General features: G+C 50.0%; 1 protein-coding gene across 4 annotated transcripts in view; it reads right to left on the reverse strand.

The window, feature by feature from the left end:
* DOT1L (DOT1 like histone lysine methyltransferase) overlaps positions 1–27246 on the reverse strand; it is a 72331-nt gene that overhangs the window by 6381 nt on the left and 38704 nt on the right. The window contains exons 11-28 of one of the 4 annotated variants that reach the window (XM_083594349.1): positions 26988–27094; positions 25657–25698; positions 24954–25037; positions 24130–24364; positions 22775–22888; positions 22206–22297; positions 21361–21462; positions 19290–19427; positions 19065–19190; positions 18435–18943; positions 16460–16583; positions 14574–14720; positions 11518–11647; positions 9886–10511; positions 7982–8187; positions 5222–5286; positions 3779–4741; positions 1939–2586 (exon numbers count right to left, since the gene is read on the reverse strand). In XM_083594349.1, the coding sequence (XP_083450475.1) occupies positions 1979–2586; positions 3779–4741; positions 5222–5286; positions 7982–8187; positions 9886–10511; positions 11518–11647; positions 14574–14720; positions 16460–16583; positions 18435–18943; positions 19065–19190; positions 19290–19427; positions 21361–21462; positions 22206–22297; positions 22775–22888; positions 24130–24364; positions 24954–25037; positions 25657–25698; positions 26988–27094 (4418 nt within the window). In that variant the 3' untranslated portion in view covers positions 1939–1978. The remainder of the gene's footprint in view (positions 1–1938; positions 2587–3778; positions 4742–5221; positions 5287–7981; positions 8188–9885; positions 10512–11517; positions 11648–14573; positions 14721–16459; positions 16584–18434; positions 18944–19064; positions 19191–19289; positions 19428–21360; positions 21463–22205; positions 22298–22774; positions 22889–24129; positions 24365–24953; positions 25038–25656; positions 25699–26987; positions 27095–27246) is intronic. The other 3 variants (XM_083594351.1, XM_083594350.1, XM_083594352.1) reach the window with 3 other exon arrangements.

Here is a 27246-nt window from a genome sequence, read left to right on the forward strand (position 1 = left end):
GACAGAGCCAGTGTGGCATAGTGCTGCTTCCCAAACTTGGGTCTCCAGCTGTTTTTGACTACAATTCCCATCATCCCTTACCACTGGCCTTGCAAGCTAGGGATGATGGGAGTTGTAGTCCAAAAGCAGCCAGAGACCCCAGTTTGGGAAACACTGTGTTGGAGCGTCAGGCTGGACATGGGAGAGCCCAGAGTCCGAATCCCCCTCTCGGCCACCACGGCATTCACTGGGTGAGCCTTGGGAGCAGCTCACGGACTTCTCTCAGCCTAACCTATCTCGCAGGGCTGTTGTTGCTGCTGCACGGGAAGAACCGGGGCTATTTTTCTAGAAAAAGAGGTGCCACGAACGCCTCCCTTGTTCTCTTATAATGCCCCCCCCCCCGAGAAATGCTGGGACAAGAGTTCTGGCGAGTTCCAGCTGAAAAAAACGCCCTGGGAATAGTCAGGTACACCACACCTTGAGCCCTTGGGAGGAAAAGGTGGGATATGAATACAAGAATGATGATAAGGAGGAGTTTTATTTCATTGTGGGCAAACAAGGCCTCTTTCTTCCTCGACCCTCCAAACTCGGGTTCCAGTTACTGCAAGTCATCGCCAGTTACTACCGTATTTTTCGCTCTATTAAGACGCACCAGACCACAAGACGCACCTAGTTTTTGGATGAGGAAAACAAGGGAAAAAATATTCTGAATCTCAGGAGCCAGAACAGCTAGAGGGATCGCTGCGCAGTGAAAGCAACAATCCCTCTTGCTGTTCTGGCTTCTGGGATAGCTGCGCAGCCTGCATTCGCTCCATAAGACGCACACACATTTCCCCGTACTTTTTAGGAGGGGAAAAGTGAGTCTTATAGAGCAAAAAATACGGTAATTTTTCAGGTCCAGGCATGATGCCATCTGCCTGGTAATAACAATTTAGTCAGGAAACTGCTTTATGATGAGTGAGGCCACTGGTCCAACCAGCTCAGCAATGTCTACACTGGCTGGCAGCTGCAGCCCTCCAGAATAGGAGCCTCTCCCAGCCCTGTCCGGAGACGCCATTCTGCATGCGAGGGCAGAAGCTAAACTGCTGACGACCACCACCCCAAGGAAGTTAGTGAAAAGGGCCATGAGGAACAACAACAACATTATTTATATACTGCCCATCTGATCAGGTCACCCCAGCCACTCTGGGCAGCTTCCATCAAATCAAAACACAGTAAATCAAACATTAAAAACCTCCCGATACAGGGCTGCCTGTCTTCCAAATGTTACCAAGAAGGCTCTCTGCCTGGTTCCCTGCAACCTCACTTCTCGCAGTAAGGGAACCGCCAGAAGACCCTCGGAGCTGGACCTCAGTGTCTGGGCAGAACGATGGGGATGGAGACGCTCATTCAGGTCAACAGGGCCGAGGCCGTTTAGGGCTTTAAAGGTCATCACCAACACTTTGAATTGGTCTTGGAAACGTACTGGGAGCCAATGTAGGTCTTGCAGGACCGGTGTTATATGGTAACAGTTACCAGTCTAGCTCCCACATTCTTTATTTTCTGAGTCACCCTCAAAGGTAGCCCCACGGAGAGTGCGTGGCAGTAGTCCAAGCAGGGCATGCACCACTCTGGCAAAACAGGGCGCAGGCAGGGAGGGTCTCAGATGGAGCTGGCAGACAGCTGCCCTGGACGCAGGATTGGCCTGCGCCTCCATGGACAGCAGTGAGCCCAAAATGACCCCCAGGCTGTGTACCTGGTCCTTCAGGGGCACAGTTACCCCATTCAGGACCAGGGATTCCCCCACAGCTGCCCGACCCCTTTCTCCCAGATTCAACCTCAATCCATTAGCCGCCACCCACCCCACAACCACCTTGCAAGGGGACAAAGTTTCCACACGGCCGCAAGGGCAGACGTGTGGCTCCATGCCTCCGAAGAAGCTGCCTGCCCACCCCACCCACCCCTCCCGGCCAGCCTTACCTTACGGGGCACGAACGCTTAAAGGGTCAAGCCGAGCCCATTACCGCGGCTTAACCCCGGGGAGGTGCGAAGCGTAAGGAGACTGCAGGCCGAGCGTGACCCACATAGCGGGCGCGGCGGAGGCAGCGGCGCTGGGCTGCGGGATCCCGGGCGCGGCCTGGGCTAGCGCCAAGCGGGGCAGAGGCGGGTGGTGGACAGTGAAGGAAGGGCGGGAGGATATGTGCTGGAGAGAAGCTAGCTTAATAGACAAAGCGGAGTTAGCGGGGGAAGAGGAGGAGGGGGGCGGCAAGAAAGCCTCGGAGCCCGGAAGGGAGGAGAAGGCCTGCAGGAGGACGGGGTCGCTGCTGGAGGCGAGGAGGGGAGGGGGCGGAGGCAAGGAGACGTTGGGAGGCGGGGTGCGCTGGGACGGGTGCGCCGGGGTTCGCGCGAGGTGCTGCGTCTCGCCGGACGGGGCCGGGGGCGAGTGGAACGATGGGGAGGCGGGAGCCACCTGCAGAGGATTCAGGCTCAGCACGGCGGCGGCGCAGCTGGAGACAGCGCTGCTGCCAAAGTGGAGGGAGGAGGAAGAGGAGGAGAAAGACGGAAGGGAAGGCGAGGGAGCAGAGGAGGAGGAGGAGGAGGCAGAAGGCACCACATGGTTAAAAATACCTGCAAACAGGAGAAAGAAACAAACTCAGCAGGTGGCTGACAGCGAGAGAAGCAAAAACAACAACGACATGACACAACACAACCAGGGGGAAAAATATATTTTTTTAAAGCAAGCAAGCAAACTTAAAAAAGATCGCAGCAGCCGCAGCTTGACAGACAAATGCGCAGCATGGAGAAAATGAACGACAGCCGCAGCGGCAAGCGATGAGCAGCGATGGTGTAGAAGCTGAGCGGGGGGGGGGGGGTGTAGAGGCTTGCTCACTTACCTGTCTCCTTTCATGCGCCAGGGGGAAGGGACTTTGGCTGAACTCAGAGACCCAACAGCGCACCCATTTCTAAGGCCCTCTTTTTGGCGACAGCAAGCTAGTCTCAAGGCTGCTGCAGCCACTCTGCCCCGGAAACACGACTTCTCCCAAAAAGAGAGGCTCTTAGGAGGAGGAGACCTTCAGGCACGCATGTTTGTGGGGAACTGGCATGTTTCCTCCTTGGTTCCCCTTGCTGGCTGGGGGAAGACACCAGGCAACATTTGGGGAAGGCACCAGGTAGGCCATGGATGGTCTGTGTAGCCCCAGCCCTTCCCCCCACCTTTGTGGAACACAGCTCAGCACAAGCGGAGTGGGGGATCTCCCAGAAAAGAGTGCTTGAAAACCTGGTTTCGACCTATAAAGCCTTAAACGGCTCAGGACCGCAATACCTCAAGGATCGCCTCTCTCCATATGAATGTACCCGGACCCTGAGATCCTCCAAGACCCTTCTTTGGGTGCCTGTCCCATGAGAGGTCTAGAGGCTAGCAACATGATAACAGGGCCTTTTCTGCAGTGGCTCCCCGCTTGTGGAATGCTTTCCCCAGGGAGGTTCATTATATACTTTTAGGCACAAGGCAAAAACGTTCCTCTTCAACCAGTCCTTGGGCTGATAAATACCCTGCAGCCTTTTAAATGTGTCTGTGGGGAGTATTGTTTTGCTGTTTTGGTTTAATTATTTACTGGTGTTTTGTCTTGTATTTTACTCTATGAACTGCCCTGGGGTGTCCTGATGAAGGGCAGTATATAACTTCAATAAAGATGCATAAAGAAATAAAACCCACCTAACTGTGGAGTGGGGCTGCAGAGAGGTTGCGGAAAAGGCTGTCCCTGCCCCCCCTTCTCAGCTGTGCCCCCAGGGAAGGAAGAACCCCGAAGCTCCGCCTTACCTCCAACTGTTCCACCTGTCACCCCGGGGGAGAAGCTGCCCATCGTGTGAGAGTTGGTCAGTCGGGTGGCAGCCGACGAGACGTGAACCAGACTGGCGGCTGGCATGGAGCTGAACAGGGACTGCAGTACCGAAGAGTTCGTCACCATAGGGCCCAGGGGGAACTGCGAGCCAGTGGTTAGCGAGTTCAAAAACGGGTGAGCCACCATGGAGGAGGAGGAGGTGGGCACAGAGGAAGGAGAGCTGCCCGTGGGGGCCACAGACAGGCCTTTGCCGTTGAGCAGGCCGCCCGGAGGGGTGGCGGCGGCAGCAGCGATGAAGAGGTTGTGGCCGTTCTTCAGCTCGACGGCCTCCCTTTCCCTGCCCTTCCCAGCCTTGCTGCCATGTAGCACCGAGGACTTGTCCAAAGTGGCTCCCAGGCGGGCGCTCAGCTCACCGGGGTCTTTGCCCTTGAGGCCGCTGGGCCAGGTGGAGTCTTCCCCTTTGGCCAGGGCTCCCAGGCTCTCCAGCTGCCTTTTGCTCAGGAAGGGGTTCGTCTCGGAGACCCCGCCGCCCTCCTTGCTGCGCTGCGCCAGGAAGCTCAGCGGGGAGCTGCCCGCCAGCGCCGCGGCCACGTCCGCAGCGGCCTTGTGCGGGAGAGGAGCACCGTCAATAAAGCTATGTAAACCGAGGTCGGCCGGCAGCCCGCTGTTGTAAGCAAATCCATTCATGGTCTGGCCGAGTCCGTCGAGGGCGGCCGAGGCCCCGTGCTTCCTTGGGTGGGCCGAGACCTTGCCGTCACCCCCCGAACCGTCCTCGGAGGGCGGTTGGAAGGCGAAAAGGGAGTTCTGGCTCAGCGACGGGGCCTGCAGAGGACTGTCCACTGCTTTGGTCAGGTTGATGTCGGAAATGGGAGAGAAGGTCGACTTCCACTTGCTGCTGTTCATGTTTTCGCTGGCCTGCTTCCTCCCGGCTAAGCTCATGCCTGGGATTTGGGGAGGCAGGGGAGGAATGTGTGTGAGAGACACACACACAAGGAGAAGGCGAGACAGGGAGAAGCGGATGGGGCGAGGAAGGGGCAAAAGGGACGCAGACAGACCAGTGGAGCAGGAATGAGAGAGGCAATAGGAGAAGAGACAGAGCAAAGGGAAGCATCGTCAGCACCAAAATAGCCACAAAGGAAGCAGAACGTCCCAACACTTTTGATATGCCTTGACATTCCTTCATTATATACAGAAGAAGCATCATTTTCAAGACCAGCCTGGCAAATCTAGAACGGTATTTGACAATCAAACATAGCTAATACTCTTTCCGTAGGTGAAGACAGCTTTTGTGCTCAGTTATCTAATCCGTATGGAGCTGCACTTATTTTACATGCACCTGTTGTGAACACCCAGGGCCACCCTGAGCAGGCAGTCTAAAACAGCTTTTTCCCCTGACCCACACCAGCGGCCTCCACACTTACTGTTCTCCATCGGCTTCTGCGGAGATTTGCTTTCCAGTGATATCGTCGCGATTTTTCTCTCAATTCTAGGAAGGGAGGAAGAAGAAAAGAAAAGGTCAAAACAAAACAAAAAAATTTTTTTCCTTCCAGTAGCACCTTAAAGACCAACTAAGTTAGTTCTTGGTATGAGCTTTCATGTGCATGCACACTTCTTCAGATACACTGAAACAGAAGTTGCCAGATCCTTCTATATAGTGAGAAGGTGGGGAGGGGTATTACTCAGAAGGGTGGTGGGAATGGGTGATTGGCAGATGGCTGTGATGAGCCTGTTGACGACTCTTAACGACTGCAATAGGTCTTACAGGAAAAAGCAAAGAAAAGCTGTTTACCTTAAGCCAGGGGTTCCCAAACATCTCCCCACCCCATGGGTCATGAGAAAACTGCTTGCGCTTTTAGTAGACCGCTTACATTAGTGTTTCCCAAACTTGGGTCTCCAACTGTTTTTGGGCTACAACTCCCGTCATCTCTAGTGGTTAGGGAAACCCAGGCTTACATGATTCTTCTGCCTGTCCTGGAAATTAAAATACCCTCCGCAATTTGTTTTTTTATTGTATTTTCAGAGGCACGACTGGCACTATACAGCTTTGGACAAATGCTGAGAATGCACCGCTGCACCCCAGCCTTTAACACCTGAGCTCCGCATTTCTAGAACAGGCATAGGCAAACTCAGTCCTCCAGATGTTTTGGGACTACAACTCCCATCATCCCTAGCTAACAGGATCGGGGATGATGGGAGTTGTAGTCCCAAAACATCTGGAGGGCCGAGTTTGCCTATGCCTGTTCTAGAACCTGCATCATTTCTGGGATCATAAGTTGTTCAAGATCGATTTTAACGTGTTTTGATTTATGTAACCCTCCCTGGAACTTTAGTGTGAAGAGTTGGGTAACAATTTATCACCACCACCACCATAATCATCATTATTTATTATTAATTCAATTTATACGCCACCCTTTATCAAAAGATCCCAGGGCGCTGTACAACATTAAAAACACATTATAGAATGTGGTAAATGTGATAAATATCATTTATCAATGATAAAAACGTAACAGAAAGCATACTATACTGACAGACAGCCTAATAGTAAAATAGTCATTAAAATAACAGTCCTCTCCCCCACACTTTCATAGGCCACAGATTATTTAATAGCCATAGGCCTGGGTAAAGAGGAATGTTTTTGCCTGGCACCTAAAGGCATGTAGTGATGGCAACACAATTAGGGAGCCAGAAAAGGCCTCTTCTCTTGTTGCCACCTTCCGAACCTCTCTGGGAGGGGACACAGGGTCTGGATCAGTTCATACGGGGAGAAGCTTAAGGTATTGAGTTCCTGAAGCATGTAAGTCTTTATCGTTATAAATTGTTATACTGGGAAATTTTTTATGTTTGACGTTGTATTATGTTTTCATATGTACTGGAAACCACCCAGAGTGGCTGGGGAAACCCAGGCCAGATAGGTGGGTATAATTATTATTATTATTATTAAACAAAAGCAGCAATTAAAGTAGAACTGAAAAATCAAGATGCATTTTTAACGGGGACATGCTGCAGACCACCTGAACAGAGCTGGCAGATCGCCAGAGGTCGACAGCCTTTCATTTAGGCTCTTAAAAATCCCCGCCTGCCATGTAAGCCCTGAGGACAAAACGGGGGAAAGAAAAAGCCACCAACAAGGCAGATCAGAGAGTCACTTGGTAGCTTTGGAACACAGAACAGAGAGGACACAATGAGAGAACCCCCTGCTTCTCGGTTGTAGGATCCGAACGCTGGCACCTCCGGACTCCCTTCCCAAAATCCTGGAGAGCAGCTGATGGCCAGTGTAGGCTTGGGAAAACCCAGCCAGATGAGTGGGGTATATGATGATGATGATGATGATGATGATGATGATGATGATGATAATTTATTATTTGTACCCCGCCCATCTGGCTGGGTTTCCCCAGCCACTCTGGGCAACTTCCAACGAAGATTAAAAATACATTAAAATGTCACACATTAAAAACTTCCCTGAACAGGGCTGCCTTCAGATGTCTTCTAAATGTCAGGTAGCTGTTTATCTCTTTGACATCTGGTGGGAGGGCGTTCCACAGGGAGGGCGCCACTACCGAGAAGGCCCCCTGCCTGGTTCCCTGTAGCTTTGCTTCTCGCAGTGAGGGAACGGCCAGAAGGCCCTTGGCGCTGGACCTCAGTGTCCGGGCAGAACGATGGGGGTGGAGACACTCCTTCAGGTATACTGGGCCGAGGCCGTATAGGGCTTTAAAGGTCAACACCAACACTTTGAATTGTGCTCGGAAACGTACTGGGAGCCAACGTAGGTCCTTTCAAGACCGGTGTTATATGGTCTCGGCGGCCACCCCCAGTCACCAGTCTAGCTGCCACATTCTGGATTAGTTGTAGTTTCCGGGTCACCTTCAAAGGTAGCCTCACATAGAGTGCATTGCAGTAGTCCAAGCGGGAGATAACTAGAGCATGCACCACTCTGGCAAGACAGTCTGCGGGCAGGGAGGGTCTCAGCCTGCGTACCAGATGGAGCTGGTAAACAGCTGCCCTGGATACAGAATTGACGATGATAATAATAATTATTATTTTTATTATTAAAGTACTGAGCCAGGAAGGCCATCAAGCCTCACTCGTTTGAAGGCAGTTTCCTACGGCAGTGAGGTCTTTCCGACGCGAGACCAGGGCCCCCGCAGGGGTGTTCCCCCCTACAAGGCGAGGTCCACACTCACCTGGTGCTGTTGTGGTCATCTTCCGACCCCTGCTCCTCGTCAGAAGTCAGCGGCGAGTAATGGATGCCATTGCTCTGGGTCAGGGGCTTCTCCTTTTTCAGCACAGGGGGCTGGTCGCTGTCCTGGTAGGGAACAGGAGAGTTCTTCAGGGAGTTTTCAGGGGAAGAAATGGCTGTTATTTCTAAAGGCTGGTTAATGTTACTGACCTGAGGAAGAAAGACAGAAGAAGGAGAAGAAGAAGAAGAAGAAGAGAAGCGTTTTAGGATTGGAGAAGCGCTGCTAACGTTATGGCGTGTTTCGTGGGGGTTTCGCGCTCTTATTTTCTTGCTATTTATAGTGTTTATCCCCCCCCAACCTACAGCCAAAAAGGACCCCCTGAGCACCTTTTTGCAACTGGTTAACAGGTGACCATCCCCTGGGCCTTAGAGCTTTACATTTAAGGGACACAGCAAAAATTTGTATCAGATCCAGAAATACAGAACTCACTTTCACTCCACCAAATCACAAAATTTAGCATTCGTGATCTGTTTTGTTGCTTTCGTTTTTTTCTAGAGTTCCTGCTCCCTGTTTGTTTGGAAAACAAATACCATGTTCTTAAAAACTAATAGACATATATTAAAAGAAACTGCAGCTTCTGCATAATTCCTATGTTTTGTAACTTTGGTTTCGTGGTTTTTTTTTTGTCTGTCTATTCTATCTATCTATCTATCTAAGCATAGCAAAAAGAGAAACGGGCAGGGAAGGGAGAGGGAAAGCTGAAGAAAAGCTTGTCCAGCTTCTCTGTTCTAGGGGAGGAGGACAAATGCTTCACTTCAAAGGTGACATATTCTGCTGACCAACATTTCACTGTCTGTGGCAAAGGAGAAGATTATAGGATCAAAGACTCATAGAGCATCCTAACTGCACTAGCTATGAGGGGCTACAGGTTGATATTTATGGGGTTTTTGCAGGTAGGAATGCAAACCGCAAAGGTCCGCACTGAAAGGGGATTGCACAATTTATTTATTACTGATTTTGCAAAATCTACGTACTCCTTATTCGAAAAAAGAAAAAGAAACACCTCAAAGCGGTTTGCTAAAGACAGAACAGTAAAAATCAAGGGGGGAAATTGCAACCCGACTTTAAAACATGCGAAGTTGAGATGCTAAAAGAGATTAAAATGACCTCACCTTTCTAAGCATCTGGGTAAAGGTAAAGGTAAAGGGACCCCTGACCATTAGGTCCAGTCGTGGACGACTCTGGGGTTGTGGCGCTCATCTCGCTTTATGTAAGCCGGCGTACAGCTTCCAGGTCATGTGGCCAGCATGACTAAGCCGCTTCTGGCGAACCAGAGCAGTGCTCGGAAACGCCGTTTACCTTCCTGATGGAGTGGCACCTATTTATCTACTTGCACTTGACGTGCTTTCAAACTGCTAGGTGGGCATGAGCTGGGACTGAGCAACGGGAGCTCACTCCGTAACGGGGATTCGAACCGTCAACCTTCTGATCAGCAAGCCCTAGGTTCAGTGGTTTAACCCACAGCGCCACCCGCATCTAGATTTGCCTAAACAGGAATGTTTTAGCAGGCACCAAAACGAGCAAACTGAAGGCAGTGCTGCCTGATATCAATACGCAGGGAGTTACAAAGTGAAAGAGCTAACCAACTGAGTTCTTACAGATGTGGAACAGGCATTATGTGGCGCCCGCAGAATTGCCACTTCCACCGAATGAAGAGATCAGGTGGGCACCTGTCAGGTGAGGTGATCTCACCAATCCGCAGAGGGCTCTCGCTCTCTCCCTGTCTGATCACCTGGAGGCGACTCTGGCTTGCATAGGCTAGTGGCTGCATAAACCACCCCATCTGAAACCACCTGAAACAAGCAAGCAAGCAAGCAAACAAGCAAACAAACCACCTTGGTTCTCACCATGGAGTTGATATTGAGGGGAGACCCCGAAGGCTGAGCAAAGAGCCCAGCCACCGCAGGCAGCGGTTTGCGCTTGGGAGACACACCGGAGTTGGTGCCCGGTGCCCCCGTGGAGGAGCGCTTCCTCCGTCCGCGCTTCTTGCCGTCCTGGCCGCACTCTGCCCGGATGCTCGCCGTGAGGGCACTGTGCTTGCTGGGTGGGCAGTGCTTGACGGTCCCGGTGGCAGGTGAAATGGTGAAGATGAACCTCCTCTTCCCCTCGCTCTCGGGGTCGGAGAAGGCTGACTCCATCCCTTGCGGGTCACCCCTGGTGCCACCGCCCTCGGCCAGTCCCTTCTGGGAGTCCACGTACTGCAGGACGCCAGCCAGGCCCTGGGGGGCGCCGTTGAGCCTGGGGCTGGCCGAGTGTTGGTGAGCGGGCGAGCTCTGGGCCGAGGCCCGTGAGGGCATGGCCAGGAACGAGGGCTGCTGTGGGGTGGAGCTCCGGGACCCCGCCACCGAGTTGAACAGGCTCCCCGAGCTGGAGGCATCCTCCAGGGCCGCGTGGTCGATGGTGGGGTTCAGCGGGGCGGGGCTGCTTGGGAACGCCCCGTTGATCGCCATGGAGCCAGACATGTAAGAAAAACCTGTGAGGTTTAAACAGATATATACCAAAAAAGCTGGTTTAATCTCTTGGCAGCTGCAATTGAATTGGACAATGCTGAATTGGCAAGTTTAGCAGGTAAAATTAAATATCAGGGTGAGACACACTTTAAGAAGTTCGTAGATCATTAAAAAAAAACTACTGTAAACATGTTGAAACGCAAGTGGGTCCTGAGTAAGAACAGCTGTTAAGATCGTATTCAAGAAACTTCTGGTGAAGATAAGGTGCAGAATAACTGTAATATGCAGCGATATTTGAAAATTTGGGGAAACCATGGAGGGATAAAGGGGAAGTCCAGTGTTAATTGACTGCTAACTGAAAAATGTTATGTTCATTTGTTTTTGTGGGTGTGTTTTTTTTTAATTTACAAATTTAAAAGTTGGTTAATTTCTTTATGTATGCAACGACAGCAGGAAGAATGTTTTATGTTCTAAAATAGAAAGAGGATGAGGTCCCAAAGAAGAAAGAATGGCTTATTAAAATGATAGCAAAGCTAATAACAAAAATTAAGAGATCAAAAAGAGGAATTGTTCTTTGAGGACTGGAAAACTTTTGGTAGAATATCTGAAGAAGTATTGCAATTGCATGAAAACGCAATCAGGATTTGAAATATGAGCAACTGCAGAAAGATGTTAAGGCTAATAATTTAGGATGCAGATATATATGGAGATAAAATATGCAGTGTCAAAGGATTAACACAGAACATCGGGGAGGGGTGATCGGGAGCCAATGGATAAATGAAACTTATTGTTGATGGTAAAGTATGCAAATATTTGAAAACTAAATAAACAAAAAAATTTTTTAAAGAAAAATACTAAGAGAGATTAAAATCACCCCGCCTTTCTCAGAATCTGGGTAGGCTTGTCTAAACAGGAATATTTTCAGCAGGCGCCAAAACAGCTGCTTTAACATCCCTAGGCATCTGGAAGGGCTAAAATCCACCCCATCGGGGAAGTTGAGGTTGAGAAGGGAGATGGGGAACAACTCACCTGAGGTAGCCAAAGGTGGCATCTTTCCACCGGCGGCACTGCTAATGCCGTTATGAGAACTAGCACCATATTGTTTTTCAAGTGTCGAAAAGGAGTCTCGGATCTGGTGGACGGGGCTGGGGGTGCTTCTCTGGAGGGACGAGGGGGGAAACGGGAAAAAGAGAGAGGGGAAAAAAGAGAGAGAAGGGTTGGTTGAGCTTTTGCGGAGGAAACAGACTTTAGACTGCTGCTCCTGTTAAAAGTGGCTGGACCGCTGGGCAGGCAAGCAAGCGACCGCAAAAAGCGTTAGTCACAGAGTTGGGAGGGATCCCCAAGGGTCATCTAGTCCAGCCCCCCTGCCATGCATGAATTCTCATCCAAAGGGGTTAGCAGAGACGCCGCTAATCAACACCAACTGAAGGAGCTGCTTTCACCTCAAGGGATGGGCCAGTTCAGCTCAGTGGCTCCTGCTCTGATTGACAGCAACACCCCACGTATCCCAAGAATAGGAAGGGTCTGCTTTTCAAAAAAAAAAATAAGAAACAAAACTCTGGAGATTGCAGTGATCCCACCGCTCACCTCCTGCCAACTGAGCCCCGGAGACTGCAGCCATTGAACCAGTCACCTTCCACCGACTGAGCTGTTATCAACCCAACCACCCACGTGGGCGACCATAATTTAACATGGTACTTTTCACTGCACAAAATACGGCGGTGAACCTGCAGCCCTGCGGAGGTTGTTGGACGCACAACTCCATTCAGCTCCAGGCAGCGTCAGTGGCGTAGCGTGGGTTGTCAGAACCCGGGGCAAGGCAAGTAATTTGCACCCCTAACCCATGGATTTGCGCCCCCTAACCTGTGGATTTGCGCCCCCTAACCTTAACCCCCAGATGTTGCGCCCGGTGCAGCCGGCCCCCCCTGCACCCCCCACGCTACGCCACTGGGCAGCGTGGCCAAAGTTAGGAAGGATAGGAGTTGTGGTCCACTTTCTAGAGGGTACCACGTTTGTGTGTCACCAACACACCAGCCACTCTGGGCGGCCTCCAACTCTTCTTGGCGGCGGCGGGGGGGGGGCACATTGCTCCATGTATTATGCATCCCTGCCCCCCCCCCCCGTTAGATATGCCTTCACTCAGCTCAGATTTCAAACGATGCCTACTGAATATCTGGCTGGGAGACGGACAGCCTCTGCACATGTGGATCAGGGCCTGTTGAGGATCTTGCACGTTATATTCTATATTGTCCATTGTATGATTCACCCAGAGCTAAATTTATCTTCCCTTTTCAGATTGCCTTAGAAGGTCAACTGGACGACTTGAAAATTAAATGGCTGTTGGCGCATTTTGATAGGCGCATCCGTTATAGGGTGGCACCATTCGCACCAGCGTCAAGAAAATTAAGGGCAACCTTTCTGGATAGCGCAAGTGCCAAACCCCAGGGATGCTGACCAGAAGGAAAGCTTTTAAAATTCTGGACATTGTTGATTTGTCCTGGTCTGGTGCATGTAATGTCTTTCGTTCTGTAGTTGTGTTATCTGTGCTTATATTGTATTGTGATGGCCATGGGCTATAAACAATAAAATCTACTGCCATTGGAGGAAATTCCTCCATTTAGAAGAGGCATCCCCTCCTGAGAGCAGAAAACTCAGCTTCTTAGATTGGGGTGGGGAAGACTGGCTGCCAAGGGACCACAACTCCCACCAGCCAGCATGGCCAATGGTCAGCGACAAGATGAGGAGAGTTACGAGTCCAACAATGTCGGGGAGGGCACAAAGATGTTCCTTGCCCGCGACCCTTTCTTAAGAAATAAAATAAATTCAAACAACCACTCTCCAAGAGAAGACAGGGGAATGAAAGCAGCAGCAAAACCAGACACCTAGTCCAAAAGCTGCTTGGCCAGTTTTAACAGTTGTAGAAGGATCCGAATTCTTCCACTTCCAAGCCCTGCGTTCTACTTTCTAGACCAGGGTTTCCCAAACTTGTTGGACTACAGTTCCCATCATCCCTAGCTAAGAAAGACCAGTGGTCAGGGATGATGGGAACTGTAGTCTCCCAAACTTGGGTCTCCAGCTGTTTTTGGACTACTACAACTCCCATCAAACCTAGCTAGCAGGACCCATGGTCAGGGGTGATGGGAATTGCAGTCAAAAAACAGCTGGAGAACCCCTGTTCTAGATGAAGCCAGGTAGCAGAACGCAGAGGCAGCTCTCTGGGACCCATGAGGACTAACAGAGTGGCATTTTTAAATTATTTTTTAAGAAGGGGGTTGGGGTAAGAAAAGGGAAGGAAATTTCTCAGGAATTTGTGCCACGCATCTGATGAATTGGTCTCCCTTCTGCAAGACTGGGAGGGAGTTCTCAAGGAGTCAAAACTTTGGGTCATGACTTCTTTGAGTGCAACCTGCACAGAGAGGACCATCCTAGGCTGCTTTGCTCCTTTACGAGGAAAGGTCAAAGGAAAAGTACCTGGGGAATATATATATATATATAAAATATTGACAAGCAAGTCAATAAGTGAGTTAGCAGCCAAGATCCTCTCCTGTGTTCAAAGACTTTGTAGCATCTGGATAGCTCAGTTGGTTAGACCATGGTGCTGATAACGCCAAGATTGCAGGTTCAATCCCCGTATTGGGCACCTTCATATTCCTGCATTGCAGGGGGTTGGACTGGATGATCTTCAGGGCCCCTTCCAACTCTGCAATTCTATGATTCTAAGAGGATAATCCCAAATCCAAGTTGTATCTCACGCTTTCATCTATTGTACCATAAGCACGCCTGCGTTTCATCATGCTGTTATTTCTAACAAGCACACGTTATGATCCTCAGCGTTCCTATTCCGTTTTCGACGGCTCTGCGACCGCATAACAATCAATCAGCTGCATCGGATTCCTGATTTTCAGATGCCAGAGGAGTAGGGCGGGAAGAGAGAACGAAAGCAGCTAAGAGCTGGAGCTATCCGTAGGGTTTGCAACTTAAAAGATGCTGTTGGGAGCTCATCAGATTTGCTTTTTTATAGCAAGGGGTGAGGAGGAGGAGGAGGAAGAGGAAGAGGAGGAGGAGGGGAAAGCACCCTTACTCACCACCTTCTCAATACGGCTAGGTAGGACTACGCTGGCCAGGGGGATACTAACGGGGAGTTTATTGGGCTGCACTGTGCTCAGGGGGATGCTGATGGGAAGGCTGGTGATGGTCTCCCCGTTACTCGCGGACGTCCTCTCTCGCAAAGCCTGCAGACACACAAAAAAGCAGAGAAGGCCAAAATAATGCAGCGCCCCCCCTTTCGCCTTCCGAGCCGAGAAGCTCTCAAAAGGACGCTTAGCGGAAGGAGAGCACGGAGCGCTTGCAAGCAATTCGCCACCCCAACAAATACTCTTAAAAAGACACGGACAAGAGGTCAACTGCATCAGCCAGCCAACATACACACACACACACACACACGCACACAGTTTGCTGTTTCAGTCAGAGTACAAACAGGGGTTCGTTTAACCACAGTGGCCTTGGAGATGGGGAATATTACACCCGTGCCGGTTTTTGCTAAGATAAACAGACGAGCGCCAGCAATGTCGTTTTGGTTCCCCCATTCACAAATGTTTGAGGCCGGACTTTGGAAACCAAGGCTGATTGCAGCTTCTGACACATTTAAAAAAGGGACTGTTCGGGGGGGGGGGGAGAGAAATGCATTCCCCACCCCACTGAGACCATACAACAGTACAGGCACGTACTTGTGACACAGCAAGAGAGAAAACGCTGCATCAAACAGACCCAAGTCTAACCGGCAGAGTCGTGTAAAATGTATTTTAACATACAGCACTCTCAATCTGGGCACTTTATTATGCGGTGTGGGTTTTTCGGGTCCTCTTTGGCTCGGGACACAACCTGCATTTCCCCATCAGTATGCTCTGAGCATAACCAACCAACATCTCCTGTTGGCACAAAGATTTCCTCTTGTGCAATGGGACCCCCCCCCCAATTCCATCCTGTGGAGTTACTTCAAGTCTGCTCTAAAGGGTTGGGGGGGACCCCAGAACTGAATTAGAGGGCACACAGGGGGTGGGGGGAAGAGTCCCTTCGCACAAGCAGAAATCCCTGCACTGAAGGGAGATTTACTTAGCATTGGATCCAGCCCGCAACTTACTCGGCGTTGGGTATGTGGGATAACCAGCCACAAGTAGCCAACATGCTTAAGTCTAATGAATGCATGAAGGGGTTAATACTAAAAAGCAATCTATCCTGCCAGGCTAAGCTATGTCACTTCCCTTACCTTGGGAGGAAACAGGTAATTCAAGCCTATTGTTTCTCCCAACTCCAGTCTACCTGAGAAGCTCAGTATGTGATGAAGCTTGAGCTGGTTGCTCCAGCTCAACCGCATGGCTCTCACCAGCCACTCTTGAGCTCCTATACCAATAATCTTGGAACTTTTACTGCTTTAGAACTAAGCTAAGTTTTACTACTCCTGTGCAATGTTTCTGACCAATGTATGGAAAAGCGCATGAACCGGAGCTTTGAAGCATTTGTAAGTAAACCAATCTTTAACTTACCAAACCTGTGGCTTTTTCATCTACGCTGGGGGAAGAGGGAAATTTTGGAAGGGCACATTTTAAAGGTCTAACAGCTTATATTTCCACCCTTCACTCTTCTGTATATTTTGTGACTTTTAATCTCTACTGGGGTTCTTGCCCTGAGACCTCCGGGTATAGGACGGTATATAAATTCAGTAAATAATCAAAATAATCTCTCACCAAAGAGTACTTGCTCCAAATTTGGATCTTCACATTAGTAATTATTTATACTGCACTGGAGACAACCCATAGTTCACTTAGCATTGACTAAGGTTCACTTAACATTTGGTACAGCTCAGTTCCCCCCCAAAAAACCACACACCACACAGTTGAATACTCCCGGGAAGTCAACTTTATGGAAGCTGCACCCGGAGGCTCAGGGACCGCCCCCCTTGCGACTTCCTTACCTTCTCATTGGCTACTGACAAGGCTGCCGGAGAAGGGGGCTGGGGTTCCTGAGGGCTCATCTTCAGGCCGTTAGGCATCGCAGGGCTTGAAAAGGTGAGGCCGTTCTCTTTCACGTGCTCAGTCCTGCCAAAAGGAAATAATAATTATTATTATTTATCATTTATACCCCGCCCATTTGGCTGGGTTTCCCCAGCCACTCTGGGCAGCTTCCAAGAGAATATTAAAATACAATAACCTATTAAACATTAAAAGCTTCCCTAAACAGGGCTGCCTTCAGATGTCTTCTAAAAGTCTGGTAGTTGCTGTTCTCTTTGACATCTGGTGGGAGGGCGTTCCACAGGGCGGGTGCCACAACCGAGAAGGCCCTCTGCCTGGTTCCCTGTAACTTGGCTTCTCGCAACGAGGGAACCGCCAGAAGGTCCTCGGTGCTGGACCTCAGTGTCCGGGCTGAACGATGGGGGTGGAGACGCTCCTTCAGGTGTACTGGACTGAGGCCATTTAGGGCTTTATAGGTCAGCACCAACACTTTGAATTGGAAAGCATTCATCGTTTGTTAAGAGAGACATCCTGCCTTTCATCACGACATATCCCAAGCAGTGTTCAAAATTCACCAGTTGCCAGGCGCATTTTGCACCTGGCTATTGGTCACTTGTGACCAAGTGAAGATGCCTGGGAGCCAGGATGGCGCCTGACGTCTCCACCATCTGGGGATCCTTGCATCTGGACCTGTTTTCACACACTAAGGTCCCATCCTGTAGAATTCCATCAGTTATATTTCATCTGCACAATCGGAATGAATTTCAGCAACCAAAATGCTTTTTCAGTGCAGCCTGAGCAGAAGCAGTGAAGAGCATTATAGCAAATTGTTGTCACTTGTCTTTGCTTCCCCCACTGCCCTGCTCAGAGTTGGGAAGGATATTCTTAAGTTATGAATGGTTCGTGTCACCATTAAGAAAAAAAGAGGTGATATGCAAACTGTCCCTGGATCAAGGGACTTTTTTCCTTTAAATTCTCTTAACCTGGCTCAAGGTTGTCCTCTGAACTAGACAGATGTTTAACTGAGAATCCATCACAGTCAGTCCACCCATTGAAAAATAAGACTTTCAAGTCATCTTGCCCCCAAATGGCAAATAGGCATTCCATTTTGGCGACTGTAACCTTGGCTTAAGTAGCCATTTGGTGCCTGGCTTGTATATATTATGTTTTCATATGTGTTGGAAGCTACCCAGAGTGTCTGGGGCAACCCAGTCAGATGAGCGGGGTACAAATACTATTATTAATTATTATTATCATCATCATCATTATTTACTACTACTACTACTAGATTAGATATGGGGAAACCTGGAGCCCTCCAGATGTTCCTGGACTCCTAGCAGCCAGCATGGCCAATGGCCAGGGATGAAGGGATGTTGGCGCCTAGTGCCATCTGGGTTTTGGGCAGGCAGGCTCCACACCAACCGTGGCATGTCAGTATTCAGCAGTATTTGATGGGGAAACACAAACCCTTCCTCCAAAGCCCTGGTTGCGTCGAAGAAGGCTGCCAGAACTTGGGACATGGAAGAGGGGGCCGGCTTGCTTCCTCCTGCTCTGGAGGGCAGGACTCGAACCCATGGCTTCAGGTTACAAGGAAGGAGATTGCGACTCAACATCAGGAAGAGGCATTCTCAACAGGGGAATGGTCTCCCTCAGGAGGTTGCCGACTCTTGCTTCCTTGGGGGCTTTTAAGCAGAGGTTGGATGGCCATCTGCCAGGGATGCTTTAGCATTGCAGGGGTGGGCCTAGATGACCCTTGGGGTCCCTTCCAGCTCTACAGTTCTATGATTCTATGAACTGGCAAGTGAGAGCGAGCACCTCCTTCTGTCCGTGGTACTTGGCAAAGGGCAGCCTGGAGAGGGGAGCACGTGGGAGGCGGGAGCTGCCCCAAAAGGACCCCTCGCTTCCCCCAAGCCCCTCTGCTGCTGACCCCTCCCTCACCTCTGGTGGTTCTCAGCGGGCGCGGCTTTCCCGCTGCCCACGTGGTCCTGGTTCAGATGCCTGCGGAGGGCGATCTTGGCCGGGGAGAAGCGGGTGTAATCCGGCAAGGACAAGCTAGAGGCCTTGTCCGGCTTCTGCCTGCCACTGTGGCTGGGCGTGCAGGGGACTATGTCTTGGTCCAGGTGGGAAGCCGGGTACTGGGGGGTGCCCTGCTTGGAGGAGGAGGATGAGGAGGACGAGGAGGCTGGGCGGCCAAGAGCGGCGTGGATCTCGTAGGGCGTGGCGTGGCCGTTCATGGACAGCTCGGGGCTCATGCCGTTCAGGTGGGGGCCCGCGGGGAACTTGGAGCACTCCAGCTCAGGGTGGAAGGTGCTGTGATCAGGCTCCGCCTCTCGGCTCGGGTGGCGCTTGTGGCGCGGGTGGGCGAGCGAGTCGTCGGGAGGCATGTAGGACTTCAACTGCAGCAGCTCCTGCTGCCGCTGACTCTTCTCAAGTTCCACGATGCTGATCTTTAAAAAGAAAAAATGGGGAGGGTGGAAATCGGGAAGTTTATGTGCAATGCACAAATTGGTTACGCCTGGGTTGGGGCGTCTTCCAACACTCTGGTCCTACGATTCCACGAAACCCTACCTGCAGCTCCAGGCAATGCTTCTGTTTCTCAGAGATCTGGTTTTTCAGTGCTTGCTTTTCCTTGAGCAGATTCTCCAGCGACAGCGTCGACCAGTCCAGCTTCAGCTCTTCGCACCTGGCCTTCAGCTAGGATATGGGGGAGACAGACAAGGAGGGTGAGTTTGGACGTGAGCCCCCCCAGCCCCCAGCCCCGAGACGCTGGGATTCCCGTTGGGGAGGACGCACCAGCTGCAAACTCTGGTTCCTGAGCTCGCCATTGTCTTTCTCCAGCTGCTTGGTCTGCTCCTTCAGCTGCTGGTTGTGAGCAGAGATCTCCTTCTGGGCTTGGATAAGGTCGTTGTACGTCAGTGCCTTAACACCCAGCTAGGTTGGTGGGGGGACAGAACATGGTTAGACCCCCACCCAGCATCATCCCGGAGACATAAAACAGCGAGCATCAGTTTGGGAGCAGGGAGGAAGTTCAGGAAAACAAAAAACGAACGGCTTGTCTTCTCCTCGTGACCCTTTCCATGCCAACTCAGGAAGCCATGACCCTGTTACTGCAGCTGCTGCAGAGACCACCCAGCCCACTGTGTTACAGTCTCCCCTTTTCTGGGCTGATGGTCTTGAGCATACCCTTGGGGGGGCTTGCCTAGAGGGACTCAGGATTACATCTTTATTACTTCGTGGTGGTAACTATCCCTTTGTTTGGTAAACGTATGCTTCGTTGCTGCAAGCCGCCCTGGGACTGTACAGTGAAAGACGCTAAATCTGACCCAGACAGATTTACTGTATTTTTCGCTCCATAAGACACACTTTTTCCCTCCTAAAAAGTAAGGGGAAATGTGAGTGGGTCCTATGGAGCGAATGGCGCTGCGCAGAGAGGGAGAGCTGCGCAGTGCCTCTTCAGCGATGTGCCTCTCCTGTGAAGCGGGAAGAGGAACAGAGCCCATTCTGTTCCTCCTCCCGCTTCGCTGAAGGGGCGCTGCACAGCTCTCCCTCTCTGTTCCTCCTATGTTCCTCCTATCTGTTCCTCCTCCCGCTTCGCAGGAGAGGCGCTGCGCAGAGACAGTGGCCAGCACTGTGGCCACACAGTGGCCAGCTTGATGCCTGTGGGAAGCCCACAAGAAGTACGTGAGCATGCACCTCTAAAAACTAGGTGCATCTTATGGTCGGGTGCGTCTTATAGAGCAAAAAATACGGTGATGTGTCTAAAATTGTCCTGTCCTGATTGATATCAGGACCAATGCATGGGGCAGGGTGCTCTTCAGATCTGATCTTTTTGCACAGAGATAGGGAGGGGATAACGATCTGGGATGTGCGGGCCCCCGTACAGCTTGCACAAAGACCATTGTACTGTGACTCCAGGCCAGAAATGGGTTTGGTGTGTGCAATCTAGATGTGGCCTGAAGGGAAAGAGCAATAAAAAATACCAGCTGCAAGGAAGATCAGCTATGCTATGGGCATGGGTAAGAGGGCAATTAACCCATTAACCAGAGGACTTGGAAAAAGTGGAGAAGTGAAGATGGAATGTAGAATGGTCCTGACCTGACTGCCAGAGGCCTTGGGAAAAGTGAGACAGAGGGTTTTACAGACGTGATATGCCAGATTAATAAATAGTCAGGTGCAGAAAGCACATCCATGGTGACAAGAGATATATCAGTTAATGTCTGAATGTAAGACTATGGAGGATAGTCATATGTAGTTACAATCAAGCTATAACATGGAGGTCCTCCTTCGAGGGCCTTCTGGCAGTTCGCTTACTGCGAGAAGTGAGGATACAGGGAACAAGGCAGAGGGCCTTCTCGGTGGTGGCACCCTCCCTGTGGAATACCCTCCCTTCAGATATCAAGGAAATAAACACCAAGACAACTTTCTGGAGACATTTGAAGGTAGCTGTGTATAGGGAAGCTTTTTAATGTTTGATGTTTTGTTATCTTTTTATATAGGCTGGAAGCCGCCCAGAGTGGCTGGGGTAGAATAAATATTACTACAGTGGTACCTCGGGTTACAAACACTTCGGGTTACAGACTCCCCTAACCCAGAAGTGGTACCTTGGGTTAAGAACTTTGCTTCAGGATGAGAACAGAAACCGCGCGGTGGCGCAGCGGCGGCGGGAGGCCCCATTAGCTAAAGTGGTACCTCAGGTTAAGAACAGTTTCAGGTTAAGAACGGACCTCCGGAACAAATTAAGTTCGTAACCAGAGGAACCACTGTAAACAACAACAACAACACATGCTTTGCAGAGGGCATTCTCTGTCTCTCTCTCTGTCTCTCCCCCCCCCCCCACCCTGGCCAGGCCACTCCCCACTCCTACCTCATCCAGTTTCTGCTGGAACAACCGCTTGATTTCTTCCTTCTGAGCCTGACAGTGAGTAAACAACTGTTGGGCCTTCCCCAGAAGTTGAGTATTCTTCTCCTAGAACAGAAGCAGGGACAGGAGAGGGTGGGGACACAACAAGGTTAACAGGTGCGTACAGCATCCAGTGTAAAGAAATGGTACAAAAAGGGATTTGTAAGTAGATAAAGCAAAACTGCATGTGTAATGAACCCTTTTACAATATGAGTTGTAAGGCACTGTTGTATGACAATTACAGTTTCTCCAAACATCTCAAATTACCGTATTTTTTGCTCTATAAGACGCACCAGACCACAAGATGCACCTAGTTTTTGGAGGAGGAAAACAAGAAAAAAAATATTCTGAATCTCAGAAGCCAGAACAGCAAGAGGGATCGCTGCGCAGTGAAAGCAGCAATCCCTCTTGCTGTTCTGGCTTCTGGGATAGCGGCGCAGCCTGCATTCGCTCCATAAGACGCACACACATTTCCCCTTACTTTTTAGGAGGGAAAAAGTGAGTCTTATAGAGCAAAAAATACGGTATTTACGTTCATTCTGTTTCAAGCTTCAAAGGTAAGAAAACTGAGAACTGCTGCAAGGCAGCAGCTGTAGATTCCATTACAGCCTCTCGCTTGACTTTTCAAAATTGTGCTAATTATATCATTCCGCAAGAGCTTAAATCAACAGAGCTTTGTTGCTTCTCAGGGCCAAGGGTTGAGTTCCAAATTCCAAAAGGGGCGATTGCATTTCTACTCAGAAAAACTACCTGATCAGGCTTAAAAGGAAGATCCTACACAGCTGCCGAAAGGAAGTTTGTCTCCTTACCTTTTCCTGTTCCAGTAACTGCTGAAGGTTCGCCTTGTATTGAGGAGTCTTCATGTACGTCATGAACTGCATGTACTGGATCTTGAACGAATCTGCGTTCAGACCAGAGGAGATGGAGAACAGAAGAACATCGTCAACGACAGCCTTGCATTCAGGACCAGCCTCCCCCATCCCTGTCTCAGTAGAACAGCGGTCCAGACTCCTTTAAATGAGCTGGTGACTCAGAGACAGCTGCAGCTCCTATTTAAGCGCTCAGTCCGAGGACCTCTGGTGCTGAAACAATATCTGAGCTCCCTTTATATGGAATCTCTAGCCTGAGCCCTATATGAGCTGTCCATGGTGCTACTGAAGACAGAGTCACAGGTCCTATTCAAGTCCCCCAAGGGCTGGTGCTGAAACAATATTTGAGCTCCGCTCATATGGAGCATCTAGCCTGAAGCCTCCATGGAGCTGTCCAGGGTGCTGAAGTCTCACACTTCCTTTTTTGCACAAACCTGAACACACCCACACCCTCCCACACCGACCATGTGGGTTGGCCTGCTCATCGAGGAGGGGGGAAGCCCTCTTACCTAGCAGCTTCTGGAGTGCAGGCGGGGTGGGGGTCACCAACAGCTGGTTTGACGAATGCCGCTGCACTTTAGGAGGTAGTTGGTAATACGGACTACGAGGTGACCTGTAAGCATCTGAAAGGGAGATGACGCAAGGCATTAAGTTCCTCACTTTGCTTTAGAAGCCCCACCCAAGGAAAACAGGAGGTTGTGGATTTGTGGCGAGGAAACAAGCTGGGAGATGGTTTGAACCACAAGTGGAGGAAAGATGTGGTTGAATACAATCAAACACTGGTGAGGGCTCATCACCAAGCCTACCTATGAAGCCGTAAATGGCTCAGGACTGCTAGCCACTCAGGGAACAGGACACACACACACACAATATGTGGGGGGGAAATGTGAAGTAGCCAATGCTTCTCTAGATTCCTGCAGCCCCCCGTTAACTCTGCCAGCTCAGCTCTCCCCTGACTCCTGCGGGGGGCAGCGAATCACAAGAAAAAATCAGGGTGTGGGGAATCCGTGAAGCCAGCCAATGCCTCTACCTAGCTCCGCCCTTATTTCAGACAATGAGATGCATCAGTATATCACGATGTTGAAAACCAGCTCCATCCTTATTCCAGACATCATGATATGTCGGAATATTGTGATGTTTAGCTGGTGATATATCACGGTGCTGAAGGCCAGATACTGCCCAGCCCTGGTAGGAGCAAAATCCAAGTGCACATTTAAGGAAAGTAACACCTTTTAAATTACCGAATTTTTCGCTCTATTAGACGCACCCAACCATAAGACACACCTAGTTTTTAGGGGAGGAAAACAAGATATAAGAAAGCAACGCAAAGCCTCCTGAGCGAAGAGGGAGCGCCCCTCCCTCTTCGCTCAGGAGGCTTTGCGGGGCCATCCCTGAAGCCAGGAGAGCAAGCGGGATCGGTGCGCACCGATCCCCCTTGCCCTCCTGGCTTCAGCAAAAGCAAGCCTCCTGGCTTTCCCCCCACCTCCCGCAAAAGCCAGGGATAGGATAGCCATGCAAAGCCTCCGAAGGGCAGCGGGGTGAAGGCTCTCCCTGCCTGGAAGAGGCTAAGCCAGAAGCTAGAACAGCGAGAACAGCTGCGCAGCGCTCCCTCTTGCTGTTCTGGCTTCTGGGATAGCTGCACAGCCTACATTTGTTCCATAAGACACACACACATTTCTCCTTACTTTTTAGGAGGGGAAAAGTGCGTCTTATAGAGCGAAAAATACGGTAGCTTTATTCTGTAAACCGCCCTGAGACCTCTGGGTATAGGGCGGTATATAAATTCAATTAATTAATAATAGCCCACGCCACAACATGAAGGGTGGCAGGTGGCCAGCTAACACCAAACAACTTGGCAGCTCACCCTGAGAAGACGAGCAGGCCTGCGAAACGGTCTGAGCGTGGAGGAGCTCCAGGGCGGTCTGGTTCCTCTTGGGCTTGCGCTCTGAGCTCACAATGTTCATCTTCTTGGGGCGCCCGCGCTTCCTGCCGGCCATTTTCCTCCCCTTCTTGCTCAGCTTCTTCTTGCGGGCTTTGGACGGAGATGGCTTTTTGATGGCGTTGGCCCCGGGGGCTGCCTCTTCTTCAGCACCATAGTCCTTTGTTCAACAAACAGATAAATAAGAGGACACGAAACCCAGGAAAAGCAGAAGCCCTTCCTTGAGAAGTTGCCCAAGGGCTCTCTGTTGCTCCCAGAGGCATGAGGACTAGAGTCTTGTGCTATACTTATGGGAAGGGCTGGTTACTGGGGGGAGGTGCTTGTTTGCCTGTACTTCCGATTTCAATTTTTTAAAAACACCTTGTTTGAAAAGACTATTTAAAGAAATATTACAGTATGATGAACTCACGGCTGGATTTGAGCCATGAGCAACAGAAGTAAGTAGATTATAATATTGTGGTTGTGATTCGATAGATAGAAGGAGCAGTAGAAGGGGAGAAACAACAACATGGAAAACGGGGTGGGAACAAAAATAAGAGAAAAGCTTTGATTGTATATGTTAAGAATGTTGAAACTTAATAAAATATAATTGGGGGGTGGGAAGGTTTGTTTAAAGAAATGTCATGTTGTAGATGTTGGGATCCCCCCAGCACCACCCAGAAACATGCTGCCCCTCTGATGTGTGCCTGAGCCTGGTTTTTAGGAAACTGCAACTGTCCACACACAGCGGATTATTCGTGGGATCAGACCTTGGTCTCTTGGGCCTTTGTTGGCGTGGTGGTGTTGCTCTTGCTTTCTCGTTGCTGGCGACGTCTAGCTGCCTCTTGTTCCTCCTGCGGAGTGTAAACATTGAGAGCGTGAGCACGGAGAAGGCTGGGGGGGGGGAGAGAAAAGACAGGAAAACGCCCCCCTCCTTCCAAACAATAAGAGGTGGAGGACACACAGGAAGAGCGTGTCATTTCTCCTCTTGAAAATGGGGAACTCCACCGTGCGTGAAAATGTGAGCCTATCTCCCCGCAGCCTTTCCAACATAGGGCACTGGAAGATTTGAAACAGACGTTGGATAGTCAACCCATCAGGGATTATTTAACTGTGATTCCTGAATCAGAGGACTTGGACTAGATCAGGGATTTCCACACTTTGTTCTCCAGCTGTTTTGGAACTACAGTTCCCATCATTCCTGACCACTGGTCCTCCTAGCCAGGGATGATGGGAGTCGTGGTCCAACAACAGCTGGAGACCCGAGTGTGGGAAACACTGGCCCAGATGATTCCTTAGGGTCTCCTCCACCTCTGCAATTCCATGATTCCATGCATACCAGCCACGGGAGAGGAGTGCTCAAAGAGTGCTTTTGCACCCGCATTATGTGTCTCGGAGAGGCTGCGCTATTCTGAAGCTTCCACGACTGCAATTAGGCTTAAAAAGTAAAACGGCTATTGTAACACCACTTACCCTGAGTTTTGGATTTTTGAGACTAGAGAAGTAGTTTTCAAGCTAAATAGCAACGACAAGAAAAATAGATCAGTAAACGAATAAACGAATAAACCTCCTCAGATGTTCCAGGTGTTTCAAAGGAGCATTGAGGCACCGTCTCCCTAAAAACTCCACCAAGAACCCGCCCTTAAAATATCATCACACCAGCATTAACTCTTTTAGCGACTTGAGACCAACAAAATGAGAAGTCTTGTTTATTTTTTCCTACGAAATTTATGTAGGACTTGATTGTAAAAAAGCAAAAGCGAAGAAAACCCCACCACTCTCAAAATAGTTTACAGAAAGCAGCGTCTAAGAAGCGGACAGAACTTGTGTTGATGGACCACAATCACAGTGCAATGACTGCACAACGGGAAACTGCAGACACTGTGTTCTTAGGAACCGCAAGAAGCAACAAACAGGGCGGCGGGGGGGACGGGGAACTTGCCACCTAAAACCACCAAAGATAAAAGCAATTCCACTAAATTCCACTAAATAAATAAATGCAAAAGAGAGGCGTCAGGGTCCTTATGCAGAACACCCAGGAACTTTGGGGTCCCTTCCAGCTTGACAATTCCATAATTCTAATTCTCTGCGGAATTAGATTTGTGGATTTCGCTTGCTGCTGCCCCCTCCCACCCCTTTTATTTTTATTGTGTATATTTATTAAATTTATATGCTGCCCTCCAACAAAGATCTCTGGGCGGTTCACAGAATGAAATACAAAATAAAACACAAGTAAATAATTAAACCAAAACAACAAAACAGTAACACGCCCTTTCCTGACCCCACCAGGAACACAAATGCACAACATGAAAACCGGTGTTGGGCTGGACGTTGATTCTTGGTATAACAGAGTAGGGTCAATAGCATTGGCTGAGAAACTAACATGCCAGGTGAGAGGTGCAAAGGGCGAACACAAACCATTTTCCTTTTATAATATATGGCAAAGGTTTACTGAATACATAAATTGTTCAGACTGTGGCAGGAATCCACTCAGCACTCATGGGAAAATGTGGTGTGATCTCTTAAAGAGTAATCAAATGAAACTTTTAACACGTTGGCATGCTGAAAGTCTGCAATTTTATCAGGACATGTTATTTGTTGTTTACTGTTGTAACAGCTACTTTCCCAGCTTACTGTACCATGAAAATAAATAAAACTTTTTTTAAAAAATGCACAATAAAATTAGGCCGATGATGCTCAGCACTGCCATTTGCTAATAAATTAATACACAAACTTATTCACACCCCCCCCCTCACGGACAGCCCCCCACCCACCCACCCACTGCCCTGTGTGCAGCTACTCACTATGGTCCGATCGATAGTATGCAGGTAGTAAGAAACAGGTTTCCCAGTCCATGAGACAGACCCTTTGAGTGGTGACAGTTCTACGACTCTCATAATAGTGCCGATATCTTTTGGGGGAGGAGAAAGATGGGAGAGGGTTAAAGAGGAAACAGGAGCGCCAGCCGCGGAGCACATTTCAGAGTGACACCCCACCCTTCGTGCTGTTTCACTAGGGAACTCATTCCCGCAGGAGCCAGGGGTGGACAGCAACTTAGACGGC

This window comes from Podarcis filfolensis (assembly GCF_964270895.1).
Source record: "Podarcis filfolensis genome assembly, chromosome: 18".
Classification (NCBI taxonomy): domain Eukaryota; kingdom Metazoa; phylum Chordata; class Lepidosauria; order Squamata; family Lacertidae; genus Podarcis; species Podarcis filfolensis.